This window comes from Aplidium turbinatum, chromosome 6 (genome assembly GCF_918807975.1).
Source record: "Aplidium turbinatum chromosome 6, kaAplTurb1.1, whole genome shotgun sequence".
Lineage (NCBI taxonomy): Eukaryota > Metazoa > Chordata > Ascidiacea > Aplousobranchia > Polyclinidae > Aplidium > Aplidium turbinatum.
Window position 1 is genome coordinate 23,559,574 of NC_137477.1, and position 17,268 is coordinate 23,576,841.

The 17,268-nt window shown below is 35.8% G+C and overlaps 1 protein-coding gene across 1 annotated transcript in view; it reads right to left on the reverse strand.

The window, feature by feature from the left end:
* LOC145772529 (voltage-dependent L-type calcium channel subunit alpha-1D-like) overlaps window positions 1-13,272 on the reverse strand; it is a 44,676-nt gene extending 31,404 nt beyond the window's left edge. Inside the window, exons 1-10 of the mRNA XM_082584396.1 lie at window positions 13,193-13,272; window positions 12,343-12,452; window positions 11,831-11,983; window positions 11,238-11,443; window positions 10,891-10,994; window positions 4,658-4,910; window positions 2,585-2,759; window positions 2,135-2,292; window positions 1,152-1,219; window positions 256-469 (exon numbers count right to left, since the gene is read on the reverse strand). Coding sequence (XP_082440522.1) covers window positions 256-469; window positions 1,152-1,219; window positions 2,135-2,292; window positions 2,585-2,759; window positions 4,658-4,910; window positions 10,891-10,994; window positions 11,238-11,443; window positions 11,831-11,983; window positions 12,343-12,452; window positions 13,193-13,257 — 1,506 coding nt within the window. The 5' untranslated portion in view covers window positions 13,258-13,272. The remainder of the gene's footprint in view (window positions 1-255; window positions 470-1,151; window positions 1,220-2,134; window positions 2,293-2,584; window positions 2,760-4,657; window positions 4,911-10,890; window positions 10,995-11,237; window positions 11,444-11,830; window positions 11,984-12,342; window positions 12,453-13,192) is intronic.
* Window positions 13,273-17,268: the final 3,996 nt, after the last annotated feature.

A 17,268-nucleotide genomic window follows, 5' to 3' on the forward strand; every position in this document is an offset into this window, starting at 1 on the left:
ATAATGACATAGAAAGATTCTGGACGATATAAAACAAATAGGCAATTATTACCTAAAAAGCTTCAAAAGTAACTCGATGACACCTAAAAACTACAAAAGAAAATGAATTAACTCAATCTTTGGAAACTTATCTCGAAATAAATAGCAGAAGTTACAATATTCAGCTCAAGCACAAAGTAATTATTATAATGCTGAAAATTAAATGCGGCTGGAATGGATTTAATTATTATAGTATTTTATTATTGATAAATGTACTTGAAAAACAGTCAATAAAGCTTGCAAGAACGTGTCGAAATTAGACCGTATCTTCTTTCCATCTGTAGCAATAGCGTTAAATCTTCCACCAAAAACCTGCATCCCGAGTAGGGAAAAGATCACAATGAAGAGGAAGAGCAAAAGTAGGAGACCGGCAATGGAGCGAATGGAATTAAGAAGAGACGCCACTAGATTACTCAGTCCAGTCCAGTACCTAATAAAGTATAAAGTCTAAACCTCTTTGCTTTATACCTTTAACGCTTTACATTCCACTTTACTTTTCAACTCTTTTCCAGTGCTTTGAAGAATCCCAGCGCTTGAGGTTAAAAAAGTGCTCCTAGCCGGTTCATTTAGAATTTAGATCCTTAAAGCATTGACCCACTTATTTTATATTTAAATTCTCCACAATTCAGTAGTTCGAAAAGTAAAGAATGACTTTCAGTGAAAAGGTAATTAAGTTACCTTTAATGGTCACTTTTACTGTGTCAATGCCTTGTGAGTTTTTTTCTGTTTTTGTATTTGTGTTTTTCATTTGCTACATGTCTGACATTGTGGTTTTCTTTCAATAAGAAATGACGTAACAAGGATAATTATAATATTGATAAATATTTGATACCATTATATTTTATGTGATAAATATAGAGTATGGTAGCCTCTATTTGGTAAAAAAGGTTAAATTAGTAACAAAACTTTGAAAAAAATCCCAGCTTATATTATCTGTATGTAGCTGAATAATAAATGGCACAATGAACCTGCTAGCTCAATAATTCATGTAATAACAATATTGTGTTTGACGTATACTAGTTTGATTCCATTTACTGAAAGTATTAATGGCCTGTGTGCTTTGTGAAAGCCACGATATAGCAGCCTATACCTCGTAAAACAGCGAATCTTACTTTGTCATTTTGAATATCCTGAGCAGACGTACACATCGTAGCACAGATATACCAAGGGGCTCCATAAGCTTAAAGGAATCGATAAAATGCATAAATAGCTGGTAGAAACATGATAAGTTATTACTGCAAAGCCATTTCTGTTAGCTCATTGTAGTTTCAACAATGAGGTTAGAAGTCTATGACGTCACTTTATCAAATCAATTTGTGATATTCGTTCGTTCATAACTGATGCATAGCGAAAGAGTCTTATTTATTTTCAGGCATAAGCCAAAACTTGCTAGTCAATAAGCTATAAAAATTACTGTAAATTCTTCAATTAAACCAATATTTTTTGCATTAATTATTTTACATTACTAAAGATTAATTACATTAGTTTTTACATTTTTTAATAACTTTATTGCATTAATATTACTTTATTATTGCGATATGTTCAAAGATCTTCCAATGTTTGTGTTTGTGGCCCATTGATTTTTGTTGATCTTTGTCGATCTTCGCTTAGTTTTGTTTGTGTCATATCATACCTAGTCCCACATCTCCGTGCTATGAATATACCCTAAAAACTGCTTCTTCCATCTTCAAACAGTTAATAAGCTTAATTACGTCTGTTCTGATCTTCCCAATTTCAGAGATTTAAACTATAAACGAAGAAAACCTATACACGTGCAAAAAAATTCTTCTTTGTTTAAAGCAGGATAAAAACATTTAGTGAAACATTTGTCGAAAATCATAAGGAAGCACTGAACTATTGCAATGTAAAAGGGGCTACTGTAATTAGTAGAGCATATTAGTTAGAAGCAGTGATTTTCAACCTGTGCCCAGATATCGCACTGAGAAAAAGTAAAAGTGAATAACTGGTTGTTGCATTGTTTATTTTATTGCATTGCTATAAAATTTTGTTTGGTGTTTGGCAACATTATTTTAATGCATAAAGTGTCCGAGTCTACAAAAAAGATTGAAACACACTGAGCTAGAAAAACATTTACTTGTGCACTTGTCAAGATAACCTCCACTACGCCACCACAGACAACTAAGCAGTCGAAGCGGTTGAAGAGCGACATGAAATAACGATCAAAACCCAAAGCATACATCTTTATCAGCATTTCTGCTGCAAACAGGAGAAGGAAAACTTTATTGGATAATTCTGAAACGCAGAAGTATGCACCATTAACCAAGTTACAATAATATAACAATTATTATAATTAATAATTATGTTAATCGTTAATCTTTTACTTTGGTCAATAGCATTAGTAAGTTTTAATTCTCAGAACTTTTAGCATTCAGAACTTCACTTTATCATTTAAAATTGCTTTTAGTCGTTTCATTAGGACGACTTTAGTTAGGAAATCATGCTAGTTTATACAAGCAAAACATTTAAAATAATCGTACAACAACGCAATGTAAAGACTACCGGCTAGGGATTACCAAAATCCCACCTTGAACTCTGGTCAACCAATCAGGTTGTCCATAATGTTCCACAGCCAATGAGAGAGTGTTCAGAAAAACTAGAGATATTACAATCCAGTAAAACTTCATAGTTTTAACCATTCGTCTACAACGGCGTCTCAATACTTGGTTCCAGCGATGTAAGCGGCGACTTAAAAGAAAACACTATCATAGTGTATTGTTTCAACAAGTGAAGAAAGTCATCTGTATCATTTAGATTAAGATGATAGCCTGTGTATGTAGCCTATACATAGCCTACCTTATTCAAAAACACAATATATCTTCATGCATTATACTATATCTTACTGACACAAATTTTAAAACAGAAAAAAAGTATAAAAGTGTAGTAGGTAGCCTACATGTGCAATGATAAAACAATTTGAAGGTGTAAAACCTTGGCAATCTTGTCAAGATTTCGCATAAACCATTATGCTCGTATGCAATGCAAGGTAAGTTTTTTAGTTGTGAGTGACATAAATACAGTACGTTGATAAATGCTGCAGAGACAAAAAACATAGGTGCACAAAAAACATTAAAAAGAATTTGTTAAATTAAATTACAGTATTTTGAAGAAAATCTTCGAACAGTTTGTCAAATTTTCTTCAAACCAACCTGCACGCTTTGCTGCAGCATAGCTTGTGGCTGCATGATGACGTCAAACAATGTAAGATGATAATGACGTCATGAATGGTTGAGAAAGAAATCAGATAGGGTGAAAAACGCCATGCAAATCAATATTGTAAATATAAATCAGTGAGAAAATGTTTCCAAAAACAACAAGCACAAAATAATCGATATAACAATTAAAGACTGACGACCGATGGAAATGAAAACTTTTGATATATAGCCTATTGGCTTTATTTTGACAAGCATACAACATGCGGTTTTGATGGAATTTCATTCTTGTGCACTTTGAATCAAGATTGAGCTGCGTAAATCGACTGAATGCTAGCCAACGAAAGGCCCAGTCAATCACGCCGCTCGGATACAGAATTTATAAAATGACGTGGACCATGATTAAAAAAGAAGACAAGGAATGTAAACACGACCAAAAAAGTACACGGGAGATAAAAATTGAACGAGTTTCAAAGTACAACAAAAATACAAAATGGAAGGAAGCATTCTGCATCGTTAGTCCAACTTGAAAAGGACAAAGATAAAGCGAAAGAAGATACAGTTATATTTCTTCATAAAAAAAACGAATTACAAAAAGCCTCCGAAAAATGTAGTTTTATAACAACAGAAAGTTGGAAAAAGTTTGATCTTCATAATTTCACTCTTTAACCTTTACTTTCAATACAGAGTTTGTGCAAGACATACGAAATATAAAACACGTCAGTCAGTCAGAAAGCTGTTTTCAATTTCCTATTTGAAGCTCACTTTTTGTGAAAAAACTTAGGCTACCGTATGCAACGTTTATATGTTTTTCGAATATTTCTCTTGGCCCAAGGTCATATTTCTCTATGACTTGCGCAATGATGACGAGTGTGATTCATTTACTACAAGGCAATTTTTACTTATTTTTTAAATCGCGTGTCTCAATATTTCCATAGCTTAAACATTCTGGTCTATGAACAAAGACAAGACGAAAGGCGAGAAGCTGATAATAATTAATTTCGCAAAAGAAAGTTCACAAGACATTTTTAAAAGTAAAATGTTACCGTACCCATGTCGTTGCCACCATCTCAAATCCTGGTTCGATCGAGATGAACAACCTTCTTCGCTCCGGCTCAACAAAGAATTTGATTGACCTGAATGAAACATATTTTTGTTTCCCCTGGTAAATCAAAGCAAACCTTCATGTAAGACTTCTTTGTGTTCTTTTTTTTTATTTGATTGTTGTTTGAGAGTCGATTTTCAGAGAGTACATTTTCGTCTGCTTCACTGTAGTTTAACAATTTTCGAAACCTCAATATTTTAATTATATATTGTAACAAAATTAGTCCTAATGAGAACAATAGCATAGTGCCCAATAGTTATTGTCTTTTTCTAAGCACAAATATATTGAAAATTCGATGTGAATGACATCAAATTTCCTGTTGTAGCATATATGCGAAGCTTACATTGCGCTGCTTGTTGAAGAAGCGTTTATGAGAGATAAACTTCGCCTCCAAATTAGTAACAATGAGAGTTACCAAATTTGTTGTAAAAGTCTTACTGAGATTGTCCATGTCGAATTCATTGTCATCGTCGGCGGTTTCCGCGGCGTTTATCCAATCCAGATAGCCCTGCACATCTTCATTAAATTGCTGTTTTTCTCGAAGTTTCTGAAATTCCCCTCTTGCTTTTGCTTTTTCACGCTCTTTAGAAAATTCTCTAAAAAACGGAACTGACGTTTGTAAAAACTGGCAATTATTTGTAATTGTTTGTAAAAACTGGCAATTATTTGTAATTGTTTGTAAAAACTGGCAATTATTTGTAATTGTTTGTAAAAACTGGCAAACTGAGAAACGCATTAATATTATACGTTTCTCAGCAGTCAAGTGTAGCAAGAATTGACAGCGATAGACACCGGTGTTTTGCTCACTACATTAGGCTCATTTGTATCGCACCACTAATTCGTACCACCGAGTTCTCGACCGCTGCTTTTGCCAGATAATTGTTATTCTTACCCTACTTCATTTGCCACAAATGCATTCTGCGCTGACAAGTAACAATGAACGTAATCGTCTGTATAGGCTACCAAATGCAGTACTTCTAGTCAGTTTTGTAGCCTACTAAGGTTAGACGTTTGCTGGTGATTTATCGGTGTCTGATGATACGTCTGTATTTTTTTCAGTAAAAAATGTTTTCCATTAACATTATTAGCATTATTGCCAATAACAATTTTTCAGCAGCAAGTGATCAGCACAGATAAGCACTCCGAAATGTTAACATGATTGAAAAGAAGCGAACCAATATCTATTATATTTTTACTACAAACGAGCGGCGTGGAGTAGCGGATAAGGCACTTGCTTTCCAATCATGCAATTCTGGTTTGACTGCCGGCTTAACACTTTGCTCCTCAAAGGGAGGCCAGATTTGGCCCCCCCCTCATATTTCCGTTGATTACTTGAAGCACAGTAACGCCATGCACTTGGTTTTTCTTGACTTTTCCTAAAATTGCCAGGCGGATCTGATGATACTAAATTTGATGCTAAAAGTTGTGTAGTTTTCTTGTAAATTCAAGATTTTGGTGAGTTTTTGCTATTTCTAGCTAACTTCCAGCAAAGCGTGAAATGGATTACATTGCGATAACAAGCCATAAGCTCATAATTGCTTCGTGAATCCATATGCGCGAGCAGAGAGGAACATCCTCTTGTTTTCCTTTGTTTGGTTTGACCTCAATAACACAAAGCGCGTTATTTCTAATGCTACAAAAAGAAGCCAGTGGTCACAAAGTTGTTAATTAGAAACAATAATAACAAACGTTTTTTTGCGTTATCAGCTTTACGAAGAAAAGCAATCTATGATCAATGTAGGCCACAAACTATTCAAAACAGTTGTTTCAACCAGCAAATATCCATTGACGAATAAAAAGCGTTACAATAAGAAATCTTCCCGTAGGTAGTGAGTAGTGACATGAAAAGCCTGGTTTCGAAATAAACGTTCTATGGAAATACTCTCATTGACAAAACTCTCCATTGAGGAAATGTATCACTTCAAATGCTTTTGGAAGAAGCTGAAAAAATGGCGTTTTTGCAAACAGTAATTGTGAGATACAGTATGCTCAAAATTATGAGATCACGTAGCAGCTTACTCGATGACTACATGTCCCTTCGCTTCTTTATGTCGCCTACGCTTACTTGTTATGTGTTGCATTTTTGTTCGACGTTTTTGTTCGACGTGCACTGTGTATTGTTCCAAAGAGCGCAAAATAAAAATGATAATGCCTCGTCTTCACTACAAAATATTTTGTATTGTAGACTAGGCACAATGCTCGGCGTCACATCAGACAAACAACAAATCAGCTTTCTTGATCATTGATTCAACATCTGAATACGTTGCGCCAATGTATAAGAGGCCGGCTATTGTGAAAATACCGATGTCTTCATTTATTTTGGAAAAATGCTGCCTAAACTTATCAACAAAAAATACCGAAAAAAACGGCAGAGATCCCGAAAGCAGAATTTGCTCGACTTTGGCATGAATTTAGTCAGACAGCTAATAAATCCACACATACAATAACAGCCACTCAACGGCTATAATATTCATAATCAACCTGGTTCTGGGCGGTTTGTGTAACAGTTCAGGGGAAGACACTACTTGAAATGGTGCATCACACAAAAGATTTTCAATGTTGATTGTGGATTTCTAAAAACCGGTGTGGATTGTGCTGCACAGTGACTTCAAGTTTAGGACAAAAAAGGCACAAAAATATCAAGATAAAAACAAAGACCTTGTGAGAAATTTGTGGGAATCATAACACGATGCAAATACCATAAACGCGTAGTTTGCATGCTGCTCTAAGCTGGCCGGTAACCACAAAGGTAGACAACAAAGGCAATTAATAACTAGATAACAGCGTAATAAACATTATAAATACGTAACCCGACAGTTTTCTTTTACAAGCGTTTTACGTCTAACAGTAAAGTCTCCGCAAAATTTTTGTGAAGCGTTTACAAACCATGGTTATGTGAAATTATTCATCATTATTATTTTTACTTTTCGGATGTTGTAAAACTTCATCAGAAAAAATCACAAAAAAACATTTCATTACTTCAATGTAGTAGGCCTAAGAATTTTTTATAGAATTGTAGCCACGTTTTATCAACCAAGAAGCCATTTTTTGGCAATATGAAGTTATACAAAATAATTTGCAATACTGCAAATGTTTGAAAAGAATCTAGGAAGTCTTCTCACAATCTAGCACAAAATGATTGTATTTATTGTATCTCTGCAATATTTTTTATGACAAATTTTGAAGCTTCGTTATAATCATTTTTATCTTTCAAGTCATAAGTCCATTTTTTTGGCCAGAAACGTAATCGCTGCTTTGTTCTTGTATCGCTTCGTCGCGTTTACGCGTATTTTTTGTGTTCCAAACAATAACGACCAAGTCAGCAATTCAGTCCTTTTACATTGATTCAACATTTGTAAACGTTAAATTAATGTAGATCTGCTGACTGTGGGTTTATTTCACATTTCCTTTGTTTACGCATGTTCCTCACTGCGCTGTTGAATTGTTTCGACGCTGGCGGACTAAAATGCACTTTCAAATTGATTGACACAATCTTCAATAAAAAGTGAACTTCGAACTTAGCTTTGTTGATGTAAATGCTGTATTTTTAGTGGATGTAATTCATGAGTTATGTTTATAAACACCCATAAGCCAAATGACTTATGATGTAGCCGGCAGGATATTTGTGATGCGACTTGACACAAATCCACAATTCCAAAAGCGCCTAATTTGAACTTAGAAATTTCAGATAATTTCAACAGCTTATTCAATTGTCTTCTCTCTACTAAAAATATTCATACTACAAACTCAATTGTAGACCTAAAATACACAAACGAACATGTAAACAGCTATTCAAGTAGGCCAAGGTGTTACTTATGAGAAGTTTGGTTCCATAAAACAAGAAGCTGGCCATGGGTTTCGCAAAGCATTAGTTCAGGACAAAAATATAAAACAACGCAGTTTTGTTTTTTTCAAATTCATGTAACAATGTTACTCTGTAACTATTTTATAATTAATGAGTAGCCTACAATAAGATTTGCTCGCATGTCGTAAATCTTTATCGACGTAATGAGTCGGCACACCGCACACACACTTCGTGCGGTTGATCGAGCTCTTTGTCCTTTAGAATTTTGCATGAAATCGGATTAGCACGGTTAATTAAAGGCGGCAAGTTAAATCAAAATTGTCGTTTTTGGGTACCTTTGCAAAAGTTGAAATATCAAGTTTAACATATAAAATTTTAGAATAATGACTTTTTAAACTTATAGACAAATGATTTTTTTTCACACCAGTGCAACTTCTGTTGAAATAGCACCAGCGGATCACACGTAACAGCTGATTGAATTTGATCCAAAAACGGCCCCCCCTTGAGCAGTTAACTTCCAAAAAAACGTTGAAAAGCAAAGGGTTAAGCTGGTTGTTGAAAAACACTGGTTACCTCTATCCAGAAAGGTGTTATTAATTGGGTGGGCGTAGTTGCTGAAGGAAAGGCGGCCGAGAGAAAGGAACTGGCCACCCTTCTTTTGTTGGTGCCAAAGGCTTAGTATAACGAGAATTTTATCTTCTCATCTCTCGATGCTTGGATTCAAGTATGGGACTAACCTTTATCTACCTTGCCACAGGAAATTTGTAACAATATTTGCGTTTTATTTACATTTACACGACTGTTGTTTTGGTTTTACTAGTAACTGCTTACCTAAACGAAACAGTCGACATGCTGTTATTCATTGTAACTGCACGTGCTTGCATATGCTAATGACGATGTGTATGAGTTTACAACTCTGGTGCACAGTCAGTAAATTTTGGAAGGCTGGTTACTTGAAAAGTAAACTTTAGACAAAAACGGTTTAGCACTCTGCTTTAAACGAATAAATGTCTAGCTGGCTACATCTTTATTTCAATTTCTCCTCCAGCAAGACATCATACGGATTCTATTTGACTATCGATTAACGAGATGAAAACGAGAATTTTCAACAACATCTTTTTGCTTTCTGGAAGGAATGAGCTTTCTTTCTGTCTTTGTTTCTTTTAGGCTGCATGACATTTGAATGTCCCTTGACAATCATACAGTATGTCGTTTGAAAAGCGATGTACATGCATTTCATTAGTGTTTTGTTTAGCGATTGATCAAACAATGAATGAAATGTGTATTATGCATGAGATAGAATCTAAATATCAGAATGTGAGACGATAAGGTTTGTTGTATATGTATACTAATCCTTCGACACAAACGATAGTAGGGCTGCCAGTTTATTTTATTTGCTTCCTTTTCTTTAGCAACCACAATCAACCAATTTATTACAACTTGGGAGACGAGCGGTGTTTTTCAACAACTATTTTAACTTGAGAGTCAAAGTCGGATCGCATGATTTGAAAAGACAAAGACAGTGCTTTGTCATCCGCGCCTTCCCACCGCCCAATCGTGTAATGCGCAGATGCAGTGGCGTACGCAGGATTTTGGCGTATGCCTTGGCGTACGCAAGGGGGGGGGGGCCATTGAGAGTAGCGTAGCCAGGAATATTGAGAGGGGGGTTTTGACGGCCGGCGGGCGAAGCCCGACGGCGTTTCCGCTTAAGATGACACCCAGCGGCGGGGGGTCTGGGGGGCCTCCCCAGAAAATTTTAAAAAACTACTTTGATTTTGGTGCATTCTGAGAGCATTTTCAACAAAAATGTGGGTATGAATATTCCTGTAAAATGGTGCTGTCCGGTGGCATAGCAAAAGGATAAGATCATGTTTTCTTCGGCATTTTTCGGAAATAAAGCTAAGTCTCTATGTTTTCTTGTTAATTCCTGGCTGAGATGTTTGAATGTTTGGTATTGGCAAAACTCGCTCTTTTAATGCAGTTTCGTTTAAAATTAGGCAAGTTTTTTTTAGACTGAAGCCATCATTTCCAAGCAAAAAGAGACTGAAAGCATCTTTCTCAATATCGTGACGTCACACGCGTGCCAAAGTGGGGTTGTAACCCCCAAGGCCTAACCCCCCTCCCCTTGGCTATGCCACTGGCCATTGATATCCCAGACGTCTTCATGATATCCCAGTATGGTTTTAGTTTAGACTTTATCCATTTCTCTCTCACTAATCACTATAATAGGCTTACAGAACACTATGCTACATTGGCATACCTGGGGTGGGGTAGGTGGATTGGGCCATGTATTTCGTATTGGCTTAGTCTATAAAACAACATTGTTACAGTAATTGCTTTGACAGAGCAATGCAAAACATATTAAATGCCTTAATCTACGTCGTTAACTACTAAAACATTTTTAAGGGGGGGGGGGGGCATGGCCCAATGGCCCCCCCCTGCGTACGCCACTGCGCAGATGTATAAAGAATGTACACCATCTGCAACATTGTGTTGTCTGCTGTGCATGCGGTTTCAGTACATACCGGTTTAGTTTCACATAATTAGTAGCAACCTATTCAAAAAGAGTAGTTTTGATAGTTCTCCTCAAAAGATCTCGTCATAGGTTTTAAAACAAGGTTTTGTTTACAACAAAAGATACGTAACCAAAAAACGTCTGGTGTTATTTTAAATGTTATTGATGCAATGTTTATAAGTCATTCTACTGTGTTGGTCAAACTTCTGAAAAGATCATCTGTACTGTAGAAAGATGTGAGATTGTTTCAACTTACCCACTTAGAACGCCAAGAATTAGATTCATGACAAAAAAAGCTCCTATAATGATGAGGGACACAAAGTAAAGCCAGTTAAAGGAACTCCCATTGGCGTCATTAGTCTGTGATGAGATATTTACAATAAGATTTTTAAGAAAAGAGTAGGCTAAACTAATCGTTGTTTATAGGTTTTTTATGTAGGCTGCAGGGTTGATTAAAACCTGTAGGCTATCCGGCTAAAACTTAAATATGACAACTGAGGAAAAAAGTAAAGGATGTGATTAAGTTACAAGAGTTTAATATATTTACTTTGCAGCCACGGCAACACTTATCTTTAAACTTTTAGTGTTTATGACTTTTCTTACGTAATAAAGCACTTCTGTCCATCCCTCCATGGTGATGCATTGAAATACTGTTATGACGGAAAAGTAAATATTGTCAAAACTGATAATCCCATTTGCCGGTCCTTGCCATTCCTCCTTGCAGACTGTTCCTTCAGGACACTGCCTTCCTGATGATCCATTGAAAGCGCATGGGACAGGTTCCTCGTGGGCTATGACATATTCGGATGCTGGAAATATAATTTTGTTAATCGTTGTCGTTAGATCATGATGCCACTCAAAGAAGCATTTTTACATTTTTATTTGAAGCATGGCAGAGTTTGCTAATAGAAAATGCAATCTAGGATACAGAGTAAAATTAACATTTGCTGCTGAAACGATGTCTTTGCATATTATGTAGGTAAAGATCCCATACTCAGTTACTGAGTATAATCAGCATATTATGTAAGTTAACTATAATTCTATGCATTAAAATTTACTCACACTAAAATGGGTCAAGACGAAATGATCACTCATTTTGTTAGCGTGTGTTTTCTTCTAAACACGTTGTTTTGTTCAGTTATTTTAATATTTTTTTGCAAAGCGTAGAAAAGCAAGTTCTGGTTCTCAGATCATACTTGAAATTTGAGTGTGGCAAGTCTTGTGTAAGATTCCTTGAAAAAGTTCAAGCCCAATAATGGCGTAAATGACGATAACAAAATTAACCAGCATGGCAATATGGCAGAGAGGCAGCATCGCTCGTATAATGGAATTTAAAACAACTTGTAAACCTACAAAAACCAAACAAAAAAGATAATTTTAAAAGAAACTATTTATTTATACTTAATCTAATAGGCCTTGCATTCTCTTAAGTTAGTAATTCAATTGGTTGCATGGACGTTTGTTCATATTACCCCGTAAGTTGATAAAGATCGCAAGAAAGAAGCGTATCGACAAAGGGCGTGTAGGGGATAGACTAGGGGTCATGAACTTGAAATATCACAACCCCTCCTTTCATCAATATAAATCAGTTAGCCATCTAATAATGCTTTGGGATACCGCACGAAACCAGGGACGCTGACAAAATTTACAAGCTCAGCATTTAGTTTTTCAGCCGCATCTGTGACGATGTCCAGAAAGAACAACTTACTGGGAACGCCTGAAACTAGTCTTAAAGGCCTGAGCACACGAAACGCACGAAGAGCTCGCACTTTGTCAGTGCTGCCAATCTTTGTCACCTCAAAGACGATACTGAACAAGCTGAAAAACAAATAAGGTCTACAGTGAAAGTGAAACTAAGTAGCAGACGTAACGCTATTTATAAACACATTTTGACCAAAGCCACTGTTTGTGTTTAATTTCTAGGTTAAATGTAGCTATAGCTTTCGAATTAGCAATATTTTTTTTGAAAAAATCAAATGCGTCTAACCCATTATTGGCACTAACCCTTTGAAACGACCATATCGTTTGCAATTAGGACTGGATTCAATAGCTGAACTTCCGTTTAGAAAACAAAAGTTGCAATCAAGAATTTTGGCATTCTGCATCTAATTCTTGCTAAACTTAACTTTTGTTCCAACCTCCCCCCCCAAAAAAAAACAATGAAAGATCATAGCTACCTGGAGATCAATGCGAAAATGCCATCTGAAGAAAAACACAACCACAGAAATGTGACATTACTGTAACTCCAGAGCTGTTATAGGCATTGAAAAGGTGTTTTTTTTTTGTTGACAAAAGTAAAGCGTTTGATTACAGAGTAGTAGATTTACAATAACTTACAAATTGTGAAATCGATAGAAGATACTTTTTAGATAAAATCTTGACCTATCATTCAGATTTGTTTTAAGTTTACTCTTAAACATTCGATTAAAAGAGTTAATTGATACTTAATTGGTGTAGGCTACTGTAGACTTACTTCAATAGGCCTACTTTGCACAAAACATCATTCACGGTAGACAACTGAACTAATACAGTAAAACTACCCTTGGTGTGTTACTTACCCAATGACAACAATAACGAAATCAAGTATGTTCCAGCCATTTCGAAGGTAAGCATCTGAATCCATCACAAACCCAAAAGCTATTATTTTCAGAAAGGATTCAATTGTAAAAATAGCCAAAAACACATACTCCACTTTTTCCTGAAAACATAATTCAAATGTCGAAGCAGCAATCCAAAAAAAATCGCTCTGAAAAGGAGTGCAGAGAAATGGCATAGCATCTGTACGTTCTTGCAAAAATAAAGTTCTTGCCACAAGTGGCAGAACACATTTTTCTCCTAATTTTGTTGATTAATTTGAAAATAATCCGGCCTTTACCTTGCTTTCGTGTATAGGCTATTGCTAAATAGTACAGTAGCACGTAGCCTACACTAGAAGCGACAGATGTTAGAAAATCAAGTATACCAAATGCGATTGTAGACGAGAATGTGAACCTGAACGGACACATCACTAATGAAGTGTTAAAGATCGTGGACAAAATGAGTTTTCCAATTGAAACAATAAGGTGGCTTCATCGAGGATCGAAAACAATCCTCTGTATAAAGGATTACTAAAAGATATAATTGAAGATTACATGAAAAGTGGAAGGCAATGAAGACGGGGAATTATGAAACTGTTAAATGAAGAGGTAAGCAGAAGACGGAAAGTGTGACAAAAGAGCACTAGACTTGCCGAAAAGCAAAAAACTATAACCAATAAATTGCTCTTTTTGCACATTTACGATACGCATTTACGACTGCGCTTTTTCGAATCATTTCGGAAGATGTCCAATTACTATTTCCAGCACAAAAACAAAAAAATTTATCAAACCACACCAAGTGAAGTAAAATCATACCAAGATTTCGTTAGTTGCATTAGAGTCCTGGTTCGGGTATGGGATATAGATTGCAAGAGCTACACAGTTAGCCACGATTGTCAACAATATCAGAACATCAAACGGTCTGAAAGAAATGTACATTACAGCAGCTTAGTGCAGTTGCATTGACGGGTACAAGAAGTAGTTTTGGACCCGTGTCCGAGATGCTTTCAAGGGCACAGTCTGCACAGACCTTTGATTTCCAGCGGACTCGGGATCGGGAGCTCGAAGAATGCACCGCATATTCTTTGGCTATAGCGTATTTGAATCAAATTAATTTTTGTTTTGTGGGCAACGACTACACTTTTTCGAGAAAAAAATGTATACTTGTGTGGACTAGTTGGTTGAAATTCCCGGAACTTATTTCTGTGGCTTCGTAATTTGATGCAGAAACCCTTATCTAAGCTCACTCAAAAAGGACTTCAACAAGTTATTTCAAATTTTTACCTACCTACTGAAACAAAACGATCCTTCTGAACATAAAAACTCTTAAAAAAATATTTTCAATGCAACATAACAGATCACAGAAGTCAACATAAGGTTTCGAAAGATACTCAAATCTAATATTAAAAACAAGGCAAAAAGATTGAAAATGTTATGACTAACCTCCACTCTACGATCTTTAAGCAGAGTTGCCGGAAAGGATTTTTTGGATGCAAGCAAAACAGAGATTTGACAGCGACTTCTTCTTTCTCATCATTTGCAACTTTTTGTACTTTTGATTTTTGACCAGGTCCGTTCATCATTCTATTTTGCTTGCTTGCAGCAGCCAACAAACTACCCCAGTTTGTTTTTTGAGGTTGACAGGAATCGAACAATTTTGTCCCGTTTTGAGCGGTATTGGCTGGATCAATAAAAAGTGGTTGCTTCCATTGATTTGGCTGTAAAAATTTGTTACCCGACTTTGAATCAGTGTTCTGCGCTAAGTCAGAAGAAAAGCTGACGTTTTTCTGCCCGATTCTTCTTGGTGACAAAAATCTTGTATCTTCAGGGGTAGTTGGTCCGTTTTGATGCTTTCCAAAGTTAGTTTCTTTCCAACTGTTGAAATTTCCGTGCCTTGATTGCTGGAGTTGAGTACCACCAATGTTAAATGTAATTTCGCCAGATCCTGATCTGATACGATTCAATCCTGAACAAAGCAGAAAATAGTGTAAACATATCACAAACCACTGACCTTTACTCGAACATCTCTATTCGAATCAACTACGCCAAGCTTGTTCAAAGTAAGTTATAGCCAATGGATTTCGACCCAAAGTTGGAGTACTTACCTTCTCTGGACGGTTGCCAACTAACTTTAAAACTAAGTTTAAGAATTGAGTCGTGATGTTATTTTTTTTGCCATATGGAGACTGGAACTGGAAAGTGAAAACAATCGCTTGAAGAATCACTTCTGTAGAAGTAACCTATTTTTACTGTTTGAATATTGAAGGGAGCTTGTTGTAATTTGTATACTAATTTTTGTGCGTTGTATTTAATTTTTTAGTTGACAAAATCTAACCAAAATTTTTCATGATGCAAATTGTTGACTGAAGCAATTCAAGTAAGATCGCAACTGCATTCAAAATCGAAACACGGCTTGCTGTAAAAAGCGTTTGAGACCTCTTGTGCTGTTATGCAGCTATTGTCGTTTCCGGAGAAGAAACAACTAAGAATTTGTATAATTTTCTTACATAATTATAAAAAAATTAATTAAAAAATTTAGAAAACTTTCTCAAGTTAAGCAAAACCGATGAATTTTAGTAATTAAAAAAAATCTTCTACTTTGAAAATTATGAATTTTAAACATTTGCGATATCATGCAGTATTAGCTTACAAATGCTGTTTGATGTGCCGTTCTTCGTTGACGCCATACGATCAACCGACGCACCGCCATAAAAGTTCATATAGCCTACTTTGCACCTGGCAATTAGAAAAAAATTACTTTCCTGATTCATATTGTTTTTTTTTTATCAAAGCCTTGAACATTGTTTACTCTCAAAGTAGCTTTTTGCAATCAACCTTTATTGGGTATCTGCTTTCTGAGAAAGAAATCTACCGATATCGAATACCAAACAGCAGCATGTGCTACAACTGTCTTTCAATTACGGTAGGCTATGTCAAATTCGTAGGCTATTAGGCCGACTTGCAATGTTAAACATTCTCTTTTTTAAAAATAAACTAATTGGAAGGTCACTTTAATATTTCTAACTGCAGGCAAAACCAAAAAAAGCAATTTCACGGTAATTAAACAAGAAAGCATATTGACTGACAACAAAAAATCAATGTTTTTTCATCAACTTATTAGTGTAATTGCCAAGCCACAATTGTCTTAAGCCAGAACAATACACATGCATTCGTTATTGTCATTCAGTTGTGGAGACAATTCCTCTTGAGAAAACACAGCTTTAAACATATTGAAATTGCCATATTGATATTATGACTGCTATAATATGCATAACAAAACGAAACAAGGCAAACAAATTAATCTTCCCAGTGAGTCAGTGACCGAAAGTGGCCGGTCTCTCAAGAAGATGATCAGATATAAAAAGAAACTGCACTGAACAGAAGAGTAGATTGCACAACCAGAAAACGTGCAACAAAAATGGTGGGTTTTGTGAACAGAAATCAAAAGGAGACACAGCTAAGTCAATTGAATGTGTCTCCGCAGCTAGAGATGGGCAAGATCACCTGTTTGGATGATCTTGAAGATCAAGATCAGAATCACCCAACAGTGTGATCTTGAAGATCAAGATCACTTTCAAGATCAATTTTTGGGTACTTGATAAAATGCAGTTCTTGATTGATGAGGGTGTAAAAAAAACAAATTTTACTCGTAAGCAACCTGGATAAAGGCAATTGTAGGCTAATTGCAAACTTTTGTTTTTAACTAGGCTACTCCAACACTGGCCTAAAAATTGTAGAAAGTTAATGACTGTTGCTATTATCAATCGTTGCTATAGATTGAGTAGGATCGTAAGTTTGCAAACTCAAGGCCGAGGGTTCTTTTTTGACTACTTCGGTCGTGTTATAGTCGACCAGTATTGGATGCCTGAGCATATTTTGAGCTGCAATACAGTTTTATCTTTATCAAGGGCAGACTACCCAGCTCTGATAAAGGTAAGTTAGGTGAAAATGGTTGTCTTGATTTGCATCCAACGGAATAGTTCCCTAATAGATCACTTGACAAAGAAACCTGAAGATAGAACGGCGCTGGTTCGACTTTCTGACTATGTGCTTAACTA